The following is a 15329-nucleotide window of genomic DNA, read 5'->3' on the forward strand; positions in this document are numbered from 1 at the left end:
AGATTCTCTCTCTCCCTCTGCCCCTCTCCCCAACCCATGCTCACTCTCTCTCTCTCTCTCAAAAAAAACATTTTTTTTTTCAGTGTAAGTCACTTAGTTACACGTTTTAGAGTTATTTTTCTGCTACTTTGCACCAAAAAACAAAACAAAAAACAAAAAACAGAGACTGATAAGCTACAAAAGCATAAGTCAAAGGTTTTGAGCCAATGATTACTGTGCTGTTACTTTTAACCAAGCAGAAAAGCTAGAGCTTACAGTCTCAAACTTCTGCCCTTTATTTAAGTTCTTGGTCAAACTGAGGGAGACAAGAAGATTTCATGCGTTTCTGCTTCAAGCCTCTTAACACCTACTTGATATAACATAAAATCCACAAAAAACAGAGATCTTAAAATCCAGGACTGAGTTAAGTGCTCTATCCATGTTAAGTGATAATTGTGTGGTTTAGAAAAAGTAACACATTGTTCATGGGAAGACCCAATCTTTGATTCAATTTCAAGATTTAATCAAAGAAATGTGATTTCTTTTCAAGAACTGCATCTATCTCGTACCACACCTCAAGTATTAAAATGAAAGATCTATGTGTCTACAAGCAAGTCTGGACTTTAAGTTTTCAGCAGCAATACCCTAAATGTTCACAAGATGGAGCTGTTACCACATGAAAGAGTAACTGAGAAGTAAAAACAAAGAGATCAGTAAATTAAAAAAAAAAGCATTACCAAATGAATAAATTACCTCAAGAAAAAAGGTAGCAAATAGGGCCAAAATGTACAAATTTGAAATCTGGTAACTATATTGAACATTTTAATGGAATAAGTGATAAATGCATATAGATCCTCAAAAACCACTACCTAATATTACAAACCTACGTAACTATAATGGAAAGCAAGTAAAGAAAGAACATTAAAGGAAAGAAAACATCTTTCTGAAAATAGTTAAGACAACTCCACTGCACAGAGGAATTCCAAAAGCCTGAAGGTTTGGTGCTTTTTATTTTTTTATTCTTTAATTTTTTGTTGTTGTTGTTGTTGTTGTTTAATGTTTATTTTTGAGACAGAGAGAGACAGAGTGTGAACAGGAAAGGGGCAGAGAGAGAGGGAGACACAGAATTTGAAGCAGGTTCCAAGCTCTGAGCTGTCAGTACAGAGCCCGACATGGGCCTTGAACCCATGAATTGTGAGATCATGACCTGAGCTGAAGTTGGAAGCTCAACTGACTGAGCCACCCAGGTGCCCCAGTTTGGTGCTTTTTAGGAATTAGCTAGGCCAAAAAACAGCAGGGAGGATCCTGCAAAAAGCCTCAGAGCCAAATCATTCATGTTCTCTCAATAATTAATTAATTACTGGGTGCCACTGTTGGGTGTTACTTTCCTAGGCACTGAAGACTAGCAGTGAACAGAATAAAAGCTCTTTTATTTTTTAATATTTATTTTTGAGAAAGAGAGACAGAACATAAGCTGGGCAGGGGCAGAGAGAGAGGGAGACACAGAACCCGCAGGAGGCTCCAGGCTCTGAGCTGGCAGCACAGAGCCCGACGCAGGGCTCAAACTGACAGACCTCGAGATCATGACCTGAGCTGAAGTCGGACACTTAACCAACTGAGCCACTCAGGTGCCCCATAAAAGCTCTTTGAACTCCCTCGAAGTTAGATTTCCAAATCCAGGCCTCTGCATGGAGCCCTCAGGCTACAGTGGGGCTGGGGTGCGGTGTGGGGGGTGTGTGTGGGTGGGGAGGGTGGGGTTCATAAACCTGGGGGAGGGAACTTACCTGTAAAATGAATGCTTAGCACACTTTTAAGTGTATGTAGATGCCCTAGTGAGTACTGTGCCTTTTTTTAAAGCAATGAACTTATAGGAGCTTTTAGTCATTACGTACCCCATCAATGATCACAACAGAAGGTATTAAGTATGTTGATATAAAAAGGAGGGGGTTCATTCTTTAACAGGAACTACTACTGAGGAGTAGCTCGTTTCTCCTAGAGGCTGCTACAATTCAGGGAGTTGTTCAGGTGAACAGTGATCCTTAACATTTTCAGGGCAATATAAGAAATCCAACCAATTCCACTGCTGGAAGCACTTTTACTGTTCAATTATGCATTCTAATTGGAACTCCTGTGCACTGCTGGTAGGAACGTAAAATGGTATAGCCACTGTGGAAAACCGCGGTTCCACCAAAAATAGAGTTACCATATGACCCAGCAAGTCCACTTCTGGGTATATACCCAAAGAACTGAAAGCAAGGTCTTGAAGAGGTATTTGTACACCCATGTTCATAGCAGCATTATTCACAATATCTAAACCATAGAAGCAACCCCCCAAAAAAGGAAGGAAATTCTGACACATGCTGTAACATGTGTGGACACAACTTGAGGCCATAAGTGAAATAAGCCAGTCACAAAAGGACAAATACCGTGTGATTCCACTTACATGAGGTATCTAAAGAAGTCAAATTCATACAGAAACAGAAAGTAGAAGGGTAGCCGCAAGGGGGTTGGGAGGGGGGAACGGGGAGTTCATGTTTAATGGACATGAAGTTTCAGTTTTGAAAGATGAAGCGAGTTCTGGGGCGCCTGGGTGGCTCAGTCGGTTAAGCGTCCGACTTCGGCTCAGGTCATGATCTTGCAGTTCGTGAGTTCAGGCCCCGCGTCGGGCTCTGTGCTGACAGCTCGGAGCCTGGAGCCTGTTTCAGATTCTGTGTCTCCCTCTCTCTCTGACCCTCCCCCATTCATGCTCTGTCTCTGTCTCAAAAGTAAATAAACGTTAAAAAAAAAAATTAAAAAAAAAAAAAAAGATGAAGCGAGTTCTGGAGATGAAGGGTGGCAAGGGTTGCACAACAATGTGAATGTATCAATACCCCTGAAGTGTACACTTAACGATGGTTAGAACAGTCAGTCTTATGTTACGTGGATTTTACAATTAACAATTGGAAAAAATTATGCATTCTTGTATTTCCAACATTTATGCATTTAAAATACTGAGACAAGACTTTAGGGCATTTAGTACTACCCAGTTACAAATTCATGCCTTCTTTCTCTAATCCTAACTCGTTTCAACTATTACTTAGCTCAATCCTGGATTGAGAGGAGAATCTCTTCTCCACTTCTAGTCTGCTTTGATTCTAAATCCCCGCTCTGGCATCAAGCTCTCAGCTCCCTATTTATAGTTTCAGAGGAAGAAAGGGGTTAGTATCCCTAGTGGGATGATTTGGATAAGCCTGTAGGAGGCAGAAGAATGGCAAACTATAGCTTTAGCTCTGACTTCCGAAAGGCAGAGACCTAACAATCACTCTTCCCAGCTTTATAATCATTTCATAAGAATGCCAGTGTTAAAGGTGTTCAAATTCTAAGGAGATTGGAAACTTAAGCCTAAACTAATTATATCATTCCATTAAATCAAAAAGTGTAAATAAAAATATTTTAGGGGTAGGAGACATGCAACCTATATCTTGATTAGTCTTTTACTTTCACTGATTAAACAGGAATATTTCAGTAGTATGGTGATCAGGGGTTTCATTTCCAAACCGGTTAGTTTTCTTATGGATCAAATTAGTAGTCTAAAAGTTGTTTACTAATGAACAGGCCATGGCTATTTGGTAGGCTATTATAACTAGTGTAGTTAAGTATGTGTATATAGGGAGCATTTAATTATGTTCCATCACTGAATCTTAGTAGTAAAGTTAAATGCGTCTTTATTGGGAGACCTATGAACACCTTAAGACTTATGATCAGTTTCCAACACTGGATCCAAAGCCTAGTGAACATGACATGCTATATTGCAAACTTACATAAGTGGCTTTTAAATCAACATTTTCAAGTTGAGCCACCATGTATCCCTCCAGATAACTTCAGGAACCAAGTAAATGCCAGACTTGGGAAGAAATACAAAAATCACTCTCTGATTCCATCGTCCTTCCTTTTATTTTCTGTTTTGCAGTAAAATTTGCAGAAAAACGGTGGTGGTAGAGAGGACTTTCTTCTAAATTCATCTCGAGATTACTCAACAAGCAAGAAGCTAATAAAAAACAAGGGCAGCTTTTTTTTTTTTTTAACTTCTAGAACAGTTTTGTAGTATAAAATCCCTATCAGAAAAGCTCACATAATTAACAAGGAAATGTTCCACCTGCAAACAGGTACTTTTGAAAAGATGTACTAGATTTAATCCTGTCTGAGGTTATTATACCTTATTAAGTGCTCACCAAGTGACAGTGGCTCTTAATCCTTAGTTTTAGGTTTGGGCTTCAGTGTCAGTTTTTTATTACAGGATATACTCTAAACTATTAAATGCAAATGGATTCCTCCTTGTGCACTGTTGGTGGGAACGTAAATTAGTGCAGCCATTATGGAAAACAGCATGGCGGTTCCTCAAAAACACTAAAAATGATTCAATGAAATTTGCTTAAAGAGTAGATCTTAGGGGTGCCTGGGTGGCTCAGTCAGTTAAGTGTCCGACTGTGGCTCAGGTCATGATCTCACTTTTATCACTTGTCAATGAAATAATTCAGGAACCCATTTACTTTTTCTTTTTAAAAAACTTAATTTCTTCAGCTTTATTGAGGTATGATTGACAAATAATCATGTATTCAGGATGTACAATGTGAGGTTTTGGTATATGTGTACATTGTGAAATGATCCCCCTCATCAAGGAAATTAACCTCTTCATCACCTCACATATTTACTTTGTGTGTGTGGCAATACTTAAGTTCTACTCTTTTTTTAAAAAAAAAATTTTAATGTTTATTTTTGAAAGAACGAGAGAGAGAGAGAGAGAGAGAGAGAGAAAGAGAGAGAGCGCATGAGCAGGGGAGGGGCAGAGAGAGAGAGGGAGACACAGAATCCCAAGCAGGCTGTAGGCTCTGAGCTGTCAGCACAGAGCCTGATGTGGAGCTTAGACTCACAAGCTGTGAGATCATGACCGGAGTTGAAGTCAGATGCTTAACCGACTGAGCCACCCAGGCACCCCCATGATGACAAAGAATTTTGAACATAGAACCTTTCCCAGGAAAAATGCACATTTACACCAAATCGCAGTATCACAGAGTTCACAGAACCTCAGAAACCCATCCGTGGCCATTTGAGGGCCTCGGGGCCACCAAGAATGCCTGGACTAGAAGACTTCTGAGCCTTTCCAAAGAAAAAAAAAGCTCTTACTCATTTCCTTTGAACGCTGAGCAAAAGAAAAAAAAAAAAAAAAAAATCAAGCAAGGCTTTTTGTCTGCATTATTAAAGAGATATCTACTGTAGAAAATTAGGAACATATAAAAAGTACAAAGTAAAATCCACCTCTCCTACATATCCATAATCACTCAAGGAAGTGGAACACAGTGGTTAAAACCGCAAGTTCTGAGCCAAAATGCCGGGTTTCAAGCATGACACTACTGCTTATAAGCTCTAGTGGCTGATCCTGGACAATGGGGCTAATGAAAGAACCTAGCTTGGAGAATGACGTGATGGCCAAATGATACAATCCACAGAAGGGCTTTAGCATAGTGCCTAAGGTTACAGGAATCATTCAATAAATATCAACAATAATTTTGGGCCTTTTTTAAAATAATGATCTGTAATGAGGGTTCATCAATAAGCTCTATACACAGAATCATGGGACGTCAACATAGAATGTAATCTAAAACACCCACCAAGATGAACATGGCTCAGAGAGGAAGGAATTTGCTCAATAGCATTAAGCCAGTTAGTGGTAAAACCAAGACTAAAGTCAAGATTCCTTACTCTTAATTCAGTGATTTTTTTTTTTTTACCCTATAAAATAGAGCTCTGAAGGGCTAAAGAAACAATCAGTCATTGTGCTCAACATCATCATCCTATTTGGTTGGTTACTGTTTACTGAGACTTTCCTATAAAGCCAGGCATTGTGGTATGTTATATGCATATTTAATCATCCCAACTTTACCTTTTCAACGAAGTTGACAGACCACAGAGATTATGGTTAGAATATCTGTTATCAAAATTTAGTCACCTGAATGCTCACTGGAGAGGGAAAAAGTAGGAGTTTATTTTTAGTTATGACAGGCTGATTAAGCTTAATGGTCATCAGTTCCCATCTGTTCCCGGTTCTAACTTTGGTTTAGAAAACATGAAACCAAAGATAAACAAAACAAAAATCCAGAAAACCCATTCTATATACGTACAAAGCTAGGGAAGAAACCAGTGTTTAATTAATTCAGTGACATTTTAAAAACTTCCATTTAAGGAACTGTTTATAAAAAGAAATCGAAAATTTGAAATAAAGCAAACCCCGGAAGGAAGGAAGTAATCAAACAGGCATCTGCTTGAGTAGATCTCTTCTAAAGGGCTCAGGTACAGCGAAATAGTATCTTCAAAAAGAATGATAACATGAGTGCAGGGGGCGCTTGGCTGGCTCAGTTGGTGGAGCATGGGACTCTTGATCTTGGGGTTCTGAGTTTGAGTCTCACGTTGGGTGTAGGAATTGCTTAAAAATAAGATCTTGGAGGGGCGCCTGGGTGGCTCAGTCGGTTGAATGGCCGCCTTCGGCTCAGGTCCCAATCTCACGGTCCATGAGTTCGAGCCCCGCGTCAGGCTCTGTGCTGACAGCTCGGAGCCTGGAGCCTGTTTCGGATTCTGTGTCTCCCTCTCTCTGACCCTCCCCCGTTCATGCTCTGTCTCTGTCTCAAAAATAAATAAATGTTAAAAAAAATAAAATAAAAAAAATAAAAATAAAATCTTGGAAAAAAATGATACACAACTGCAGAAAATATTGTTAAATTTCTGAGGCATCAACCTATTTGATTATAAGCTGAACTTTTAGAAGAGGAGAAAAAAAAATAGTTCCATATTTACATATTCTCCCAACAGTCACCTGGAAAACAAATAGAAGCCTATATTGTTAGAGCAAATATTTAACATCAACGTTTAAGATACAGAACAAAAACAATGCCAAACTTCTAAATCTAAATATCAAGTCATGATATTTGAGCACTTTAAGATTTTTTTTTTTTAATTTTTTTTAACGTTTATTTACTTTTGAGACAGAGAGAGACAGAGCATGAATGGGGGAGGGTCAGAGAGAGAGAGGGAGACACAGAATCTGAAACAGGCTCTGGGCTCTGAGCAGTCAGCACAGAGCCCAACGCGCGGCTCGAACTCACGGACCGTGAGATCATGACCTGAGCTGAAGTCGGCTGCTTAACTGACTGAGCCACCCAGGCGCCCCAAGCACTTTAAGATTTAGATAAAAGTTAATCCACCCACTATTTCACACCGTTTATGCTATGTTCTGGATTTTAAAAATTTCTCTTATCTAAAAAGTTTTATGTCAGAAGACACCCTGAGCCACAGGTATTTTTATATTTGACCCCAAAATAGACCCAGAGCAAAGGACAAAATCCAGTGAGTCCTTGCCTTTGCCTTCTTCCACCGAATGGATTTGGAAATAATCCAGGCAGGGTGCTTGAGTCACATGGATTTCCAGAACTGGCTGGCTTGATTACCTAGTGGCTGTCCACATTGAGAGGTCCTGACATAGAGCCAAATATAAGCCTTTGGGCATTTTTCCTCAGTAGAGTGGTAAGAGTTGTGTGAAAGATACATTCCCTCATTATCTCCCTTTGAATGACTGATCATATTAGAGATAAAGTCAACAACCACACACTAAAAATGTATTTACATAAACTTAATAACATTGGAACTAAAAAAAAAAAAAAAAAAAAAAAAAAAAGGCACACTCTTCTGTAACCAATGGAGTTAATCAGATCTTTTATTTAGGCTATACTCCAAAATAATTTCTGTGTACCACACCCTTTTGGTATTTTGTATATACTAAACTTCCTTAAAAACAGAACAAAACAAAAGAACTCTTTCCTGCTTCTCAGACAGGAATCTGAAATGCTGAAGTTCACTGACGTCTGGACCACTAGTGAAATCCAGAGTTGTTGTAAGAGATTGTGTTTCTGAGCCAGCTCAGGGCGGTGCAAAGGCACAGTTTTCATTTGAGTGATCCAAGATTATAGCCCAAATCAGTCCCATACAAGACTCCAAGGAGTTGCAGAATAATCTGAGTGAAGATGTTTTACATAGCACCAAAATGTAGTCTCAGTTTCCTATTTTGGGGTAACTTGAAGCAGTAATAAAACTGGGCACCACAACTATTATGAACATTCTGATCCTTGGCTAGAAAATCATAGTTTATATAATATAGAATATTGTATCAGTTACTTATAGCTATGGTCTGCATGTTTGTGTCCCCCCAAAATTCATTTGTTGAAATCCTAACCCTCAATAGTGATTGTACACTGGGTGGGACCCCTGGGAACTGTTTAAGACACAGGGGTGGAACCCTCATGAATGGCATTAGTGCCTTATAAAAGAGGCTCCAGAGAGATCCTTAGCCCTTTCTGCCACAAAAGTACATAGCTAGAAGTCCATGACCAAAAGAGGGCCCTCACCCAACCATGCTGGCACCCTGATCTCAGACCTCCAGGCTCCCTGAACTGTGAGTAAAAAATGCATGCTGTTGATAAGCTACCAGTCTATGGTATTTTGTTACAGCAGCCCAAATGGACTAAGACACTTATAAACACACACACACACACACACACTCACACAAAATAGCTCTAAGTCAAGAAAATATTTTTCTTCCTTAGCACATCTACATGTCAAGTGACTATCAATAAACTTTCAGTCATCATTTTATACCTCTTAACTACTCAAAATGGTGTGAGATATTACTGGAAAGTACTTTGATACGCATACTAATTACACACCAAACTGATAATCAAGTCAACCAAATGATGCCAATTCAAGAGGAAGGAAGGATCCTGCAGCTCATGTCAACTCCCAGGAAATCAGACATAACAAATTAGAGTTTCTGAATAAATACAACTTTGAGAATCCCACAGGAGAACACATGCCAATTAGAGGTCCCTCCTGTCAGCGTGGCACATAATTGACCTTAGGCTATTTGCTCTACTATCTCCTGTTGGAGCCCAGCACAAGGAAGCTCCTAGGAAGCAACACCTTGAGTTGGGATTTTCTGCCGACGCTTAAGTTGTCAGTCTGGAACTGGAGCAAATTTCCTGGTACAAGTTCGGTGAATTTGCCTATGTCTCTCTGATAGTCAAGTACAGAGAAACAGTAGGACTCAGCATATACAAGGAGAAGATTTCATCTATAATGGTATTCTAGACTTGCACTGGAATGCGATGTTCGCATGTATTATGTATTGGCATTTAGCCAAGGAAAATCAACAATCTATGTGCAGTGTTTAGAACTCAAAAAAATTTGTGTTCATCGTGAATCATGCTTCCCGGTTGGACAAAAAGAATTTTTAAAGGGTTAAAAAAGCAGCAGGCATCCGTCCTTGTGTCAGTTCCTTGTGTCAGAAGTACAAACTTCTCCTACTGGGAAGGAGGCTAAAACAAGCACTGAATAAAAAAAATAACAATAACTATTTCAATTTGTAAAAATAATCCATGCTCATTGTAAAAAGATTAGAAAATATAAAAAGACAAAAATGAAAATAAAAATCAGAAAGGGTCACTAGCAATTCTTACTTCCAAAGGACCACAAACACTTTGGAATATATCGTTGTAGACATTTTTTCCTAGCAAAGTAAGATTCTTACCAACTTGTGGTCAGCCTATCAATTTGTGCTAGATTTCTTCAGCTCACTGGTGTGCATACTAACAGACACCTCTTTTTAGAAGTCTGTAGACTTAACCTTTATTAACACTGTACTTTTTTTTTATTATACAGTTTTTTAATGTTATTCATTTTTGAGAGAGACAAAGACAGAATGCGAGTGGGTCAGGGGCAGAGAGAGAGGGAGACACAAAATCCGAAGCAGGCTCCAGGCTCAGAGCTGTCAGCACAGAGCCCGACATGGGGCCCAAACTCACGAGGTGTGACATCGTGAACTGAGCCAAAGTCAGTCACTCACCCAGGCGCCCCAACACTATTTGCATCTTAACTCTAACAGTCCACTGAAAGTACTGAATTTTCCTATAGGAAATTATATCACTGAATAATATAGTTTAATTTTTGTAAATAAAATAGTTTATTTTTGCTGTTTAATAAATATCCCACAACCCAAATTTTGTGCTGGCTACCTGGTGTATTTTATTTTATTTTTAAATGTTCATTTATTTTTTGAGAAAGCGAGAGAGCAGTGGAGGGGTAGAGAGAGAGAGAGAGAGAGAGAGACAGAGAGAGAGAGAGAGAGACAGAGAGAGAGAGAGGAGACAGAGGATCCAAAGCAGGCTCTGCACTGACAGCAAAGAGCCTGATATGGAGCTGAACTCATAAAACATGAAATCATGACATAAGCCAACGTCACTTAACCAACTGAGCCACCTAAGCGCCCCTACCTGGTTAATTTTAAAACCACTTATGAGAAAAAATAAAAATTAAAAATAAATGAATAAAATTAAATTAAAATTAAAACATAAAATAAAATATAAAATAAAATAAAATAAAACCACTTATGAGGTACTAAGATTTAGTCCCAAGGACAGCTTTGAAACATTTGTTATCTGTTCCTCTACTCCTTCCCCAAATTATAATTGCTTCTTTAGCCAAATAATCTGGATTTAAGACTGACTTCTTAGTCAATGTACCTTGAATCTGCAGCACAATGAGGCATTTTAAGCACTTATGAAGACGTATAAGAAAATCCATATGTGGAATTAACTGATCTGAGTAAAGAGACTATGTTTAAATGGTCAGGACATCTTACCTTATCCGCATAAATTGGAACATCATGAAATGGAGATATATACTGTCCTTTTTCATTTTCTGCAAAATGAATTACAAAAAGTCATTAGTTCTTTTGCTAATTGCATTTCCAGATGCATTAAGTACACATTTTAAAAAACACTTAAATTTTTTAGAGTCATTTTAGGCTTACCATAGGATTGAGAAAAAGATACTGCAATTTCCCATACACACCCCGTCCCCAAACTTGCATGGCCTTTCCCATTATCAACACCATTCACCAGAATAGTGAAGTAGACATTTTTTATTCCCACATGAGAAAAGCTGGTTGTATACTTTACCTTCTGGATCCCTCCAAGATTGGGTTAACTTTTAATCCTCTGCTCTCCTTAGGAGTCTAACAGATACTAACCTCTATAACAAGGGCAGGGGCTGTCTTACATACTTTTGTATCCCCAGACTCTAGCAGTGCCTGGCACACAAAAGGCTATCAAATTGTTTTGGACTGATCTTACATCACTTAACAGCTTACATAGCTAATGAAACAGTTGGGCTTGGGGGGAAGGGAAGGGACCAATTTGTTGAGTTATAAAACCATGTTGTTTTAGGCAATGTTCCAGGAAGACAGACAGATTATATTTCTTAAGGATAATCAAGTTCCAATAACCCTTTCACAGGTAATTTCTATATTCTAGAGACTTAACTACCATATCCAAAAAGCAATTTCAAAACTTTCTTACAGGGGTACCTGGGTGGCTCAGTTAGTTAAGATTCAACTTCGGCTCAGGTCATGATCTCACAGTTTGTGAGTTCGAGCCCCACGTTGGGCTCTGTGCTGACAGCTCAGAGCCTGGAGCTTGCTTTGGATTCTGTGTCTCCCTCTCTCTCTGCCTCTCCCCTGTTCACGCTCTCTCTCTCTCAAAAAAATAAATAAACATTAAAAAAAAAAAAAAAAAAACAACTTCCTTACTATTCTTTAGGAAACCTAAGGGTGAACCTAACCCCTTCACATTTGAAAACCGAGGTGGAATACGAAAAACTGAGCAGTGACCAAAAATTTAAGTATTTTTTAAAATGTGTACTTAATGCATCTGGAAATGCAATTAACAAAAGAACTAATGACTTTCTGTAATTCATTTTGCAGAAAATGAAAAAGGACAGTATATATCTCCATTTCATGAGTCCCATTACAATCCCTTCACAGTCACCTGTGACTTCACAGTCCAATCCACTATCAGTTTTAAAGAGACTGACAAATATAACACTATAGAGGTAAAAAATCTTCTCCTATTAAGGAAAGGTGCTAAGAAATCTATGATTAAAAAACCTTGGGGCGCCTGGGTGGCTCAGTCCGTTAAGCGTCCAACTTCGGCCCAGGTCATGATCTCACAGTTCGTGAGTTCGAGCCACGCGACGGGCTCTGTGCTCAGCTCAGAGCCTGGAGCCTACGTCCGATTCTGTGTCTCCCTCTCTCTGCACCTCCCCTGCTCGTGTGCTCTGACTCTGTCTCTCAAAAAATAAATACATGTTAAAAAACATTTTTTAAAAAAACCTTAAAATTATGTAATTACATAATCAGTTCTAATCATTGGTTTTGTTTTTTGGTTTTTTTTTTTTTTCCAACGTTTTTTTATTTTTATTTTTGGGACAGAGAGAGACAGAGCATGAACGGGGGAGGGGCAGAGAGAGAGGGAGACACAGAATCGGAAACAGGCTCCAGGCTCCGAGCCATCAGCCCAGAGCCTGACGCGGGGCTCGAACTCACAGACCGCGAGATCGTGACCTGGCTGAAGTCGGACGCTTAACCGACTGCGCCACCCAGGCGCCCCTCATTGGTATTTTTTAAGTCCCAGAGAGTTCCATCTGATAAAAAATTACATTAGCCAGTGTCAAAGTCAAGGAATGGCTATGGTCTTCCACAACGGCCATCAAATTCTTGCTACCATTACGTAACCTAAGTAAAAACTGTGCAAATAAATACAGCTTGAAGTCAATTAGCCAATCATCTTTCCACCTTCAAACTTGAGAGTCACCGCTCTAAATCCCTCCTACAGAGAGATCCTAACTACAGAAAAAATAGTTCAGTGAATTATTAGTCAAAAGATCCTACACTGCCCTTATTTAAGTCCAAAATTACACAAAATGGGGAGTCCCATCCTTCCTGGATTTTACATGGTAATCTTTAGCTACATGTGTAAACCTGAGTTCACTTTCCTTTTCCTCCCGCAGCAGGTTACTTTTCGCTAGGATCTTAGTGCATTCTCTCCTTCTCTCCGTGTTCCCATTGGTCCCCTCCACCCGGCAATTTCCTGCCTGCCCTTCACACATCACCGCAAAGATTTGCTGCACCTGCCCATTTCCTTCCGAGTAAAACGGCTCTTTACAGTTAAAACAGAAACGCCTCTACTGACACATTTTCGAACGCCTTGGCTCTCTCCAGTTATCTATTCCTAGTGGCTTGGGCAGGGGGGGTGGGGGGGGGGGGTAGAGATCAAGATAAAACCCGAGGTAGCTTTCTTTCCTCCACCTGCAAGACAAAAGGCGGTGGGCGAGGGAAAGCGGAGCTCCATCAGCCCGCAGCGTGCAGAGCTCTAAGTGCAGCTCCAGGTGTGGACTTGGGGTAGGTACCCCTCAGATGTCGATTCCCTGCCCAGGGGTAAAAACTTGGCACTTTCTCCCTCGTGTTTTCCAGACTGACGTCACCTGTTTGACTTGAGGGAAACAGCTTTCTGTTTCAAGAAGGCTCATTCCCAGCATCCGCGCTACAGGGGAAACCTCCGCGGGAGGGAGGGGCAGATGCGCGACCGGGCCCTCCTGGAGATGGGTTCGGTCTTCCACTGACGGCTCCTGCTCCGGGCCTCAGTTTCCCCCTCTGCAGAACGAGGGGTTGGCTCTCACCCTGCCTGGTGCCCACAGGCTGAGCTACAGTTCAGGAATTAAGGTCCTTAGGGAGTCATCCCTCCACCCTGCCCCCGTTCCTACAAATCAAGCAATCCTCTTACGCAGATTAGTTTACCTCCTGACACCTTTTCTAGAGTGACTCAGTGGTTTCCCTTCCCATCAGACGCTGCCCGAGGGCACCTGCAAAACTAGCCGGGCCCGGGGTCGGGTCCCACCGCGCGTGTGAAAGAGAAAGACCGTCCCCGCGGTCACCCTCCCCCCACCCCGTTTACCCGTTTCAAACGGGACGTGTGAAATGGGAGGGCCTGGCCGGCCCAGGGCCCGGGAAGCCCAAGGAACCCGGCCCGCGCCCGGGACAAGGGGCGGAGCGCGGGCCGACGGCGCCCGGGCAGGAGGCGAGGCGAGGCCCGGGAATGAATGGGTTGGCGGGCGGGGAGGGGTCGCGGTCCGCCGACACTCACTGAGGAAGACTCGGTACTCGGGGGTGAAAGGCGCTGCGCGCTCCTCGCTGCTGAAGCCGCTCATGGTGCGGATGACGAGCCGCAGCCGCCGCCACAGAGCCACCAGCCTGCACGCGGCGCCGACTGACAAGGAGAAAGCTTCGCGCGTGCGCACCGGGGAGACTGGACTTGAGAGTGGGGCGGGGAACGGCTTTAAGCGGCCGACCCATCCCGCGCGCAGGCGCACTCCGCCCGGCCCGCCCGGCCCCGCGCCCCGCCCCGCCGGCCCCGCCTTCGCGGACAGCCCCCCTGGCTCCTAAGTTGGGCCACGTGGCTAGCCGCGATCCCTGGCTTTGGCAGTGTTCTTTCCGCCTCCGCCTCGTGTGCTTTAGGGTTCTGTCTGACCGAGGACGGCAAAAGTCCAAGTTCTCAGCTTGCACCAGCTAGGAATGGACTAGAGAGAGACCTCTCCTTCATCGTGCACACAGGGAACTCACCTTTCTCACCTTTTCCTCTCACCGCCTCCGCACCCCCCCCACCCCCCCCCACCCCCACCCCACCCCCGCGTCCCAGAGTAATTCCTGGTCTCAAAAGGCGTTCTGAAGTCACAGGCTTCATCAGACATGCCCTGCCTTTCATCTTAAAGGTGTGCATTTTAAGCGAATTTGAGGCATATTACTAAGCCCCTGATGACTACCAGGTGAGTAACCAGCTCCACCATTTTTTAGTGTAGGAGAGCAGGCAAATTGCTGTTAACCTTTCTGACTCAGTTTCTCATTTGGGAAGTGGAGAGTTAATAGTAACTGTTTCCTGCGTTGTTGGAATGATTAACTGAGTTGATACATGTCAAGAGTCCGAGGAAGAGGGACACCTGGGTGGCTCAGTCGGTTAAGCATCCATCCGCTCAGGTCATGATCCCCCATTTTCATGAGTTCGAGACCCACTTTGGGCTCTGAGCTGGCAGCACAGAGCCTGCTTGGGATTCTCCCTCTCCCTCTCTACCCCTCCCCCACTCGCGCTGTCTCTGTCTCAAAATAAATAAGTAAAGTTAAAAAAAATGTTTTTTAATACGTAAAAAAGAGTCTGAGGAAGAGCCTGGCTTGTTGTAAGCACTCTGGAAGTATGACTTGTTATTTCTACCCTCCCTGGTAAAGAAGGATTTACTCTGCCCCCCTTCCTTGCTCAACCCGCCCTAGGTCCCCCAGGGACTTTTCAGATGTAAGCACTGGGAAAGTCCAGGCATGAGTTCAGAGTCCCTTGAGCACATTGCTCTCAGGCATAAGTTCTTTGGACCTTGTTTTTCAACTGTTG

At 42.1% G+C, this 15329-nt stretch overlaps 1 protein-coding gene across 1 annotated transcript in view; it reads right to left on the reverse strand.

Annotated features, from left to right (window-relative positions):
* Window positions 1-14217, reverse strand: part of PPA1 (inorganic pyrophosphatase 1) — a 30403-nt gene extending 16186 nt beyond the window's left edge. Inside the window, exons 1-2 of the mRNA XM_019444422.2 lie at window positions 14040-14217; window positions 10700-10758 (exon numbers count right to left, since the gene is read on the reverse strand). Coding sequence (XP_019299967.1) covers window positions 10700-10758; window positions 14040-14103 — 123 coding nt within the window. The 5' untranslated portion in view covers window positions 14104-14217. The remainder of the gene's footprint in view (window positions 1-10699; window positions 10759-14039) is intronic.
* Window positions 14218-15329: the final 1112 nt, after the last annotated feature.

The sequence above is a fragment of the Panthera pardus genome, unplaced genomic scaffold (assembly GCF_024362965.1).
Source record: "Panthera pardus isolate Hobbes unplaced genomic scaffold, ASM2436296v1 HiC_scaffold_22, whole genome shotgun sequence".
Lineage (NCBI taxonomy): Eukaryota > Metazoa > Chordata > Mammalia > Carnivora > Felidae > Panthera > Panthera pardus.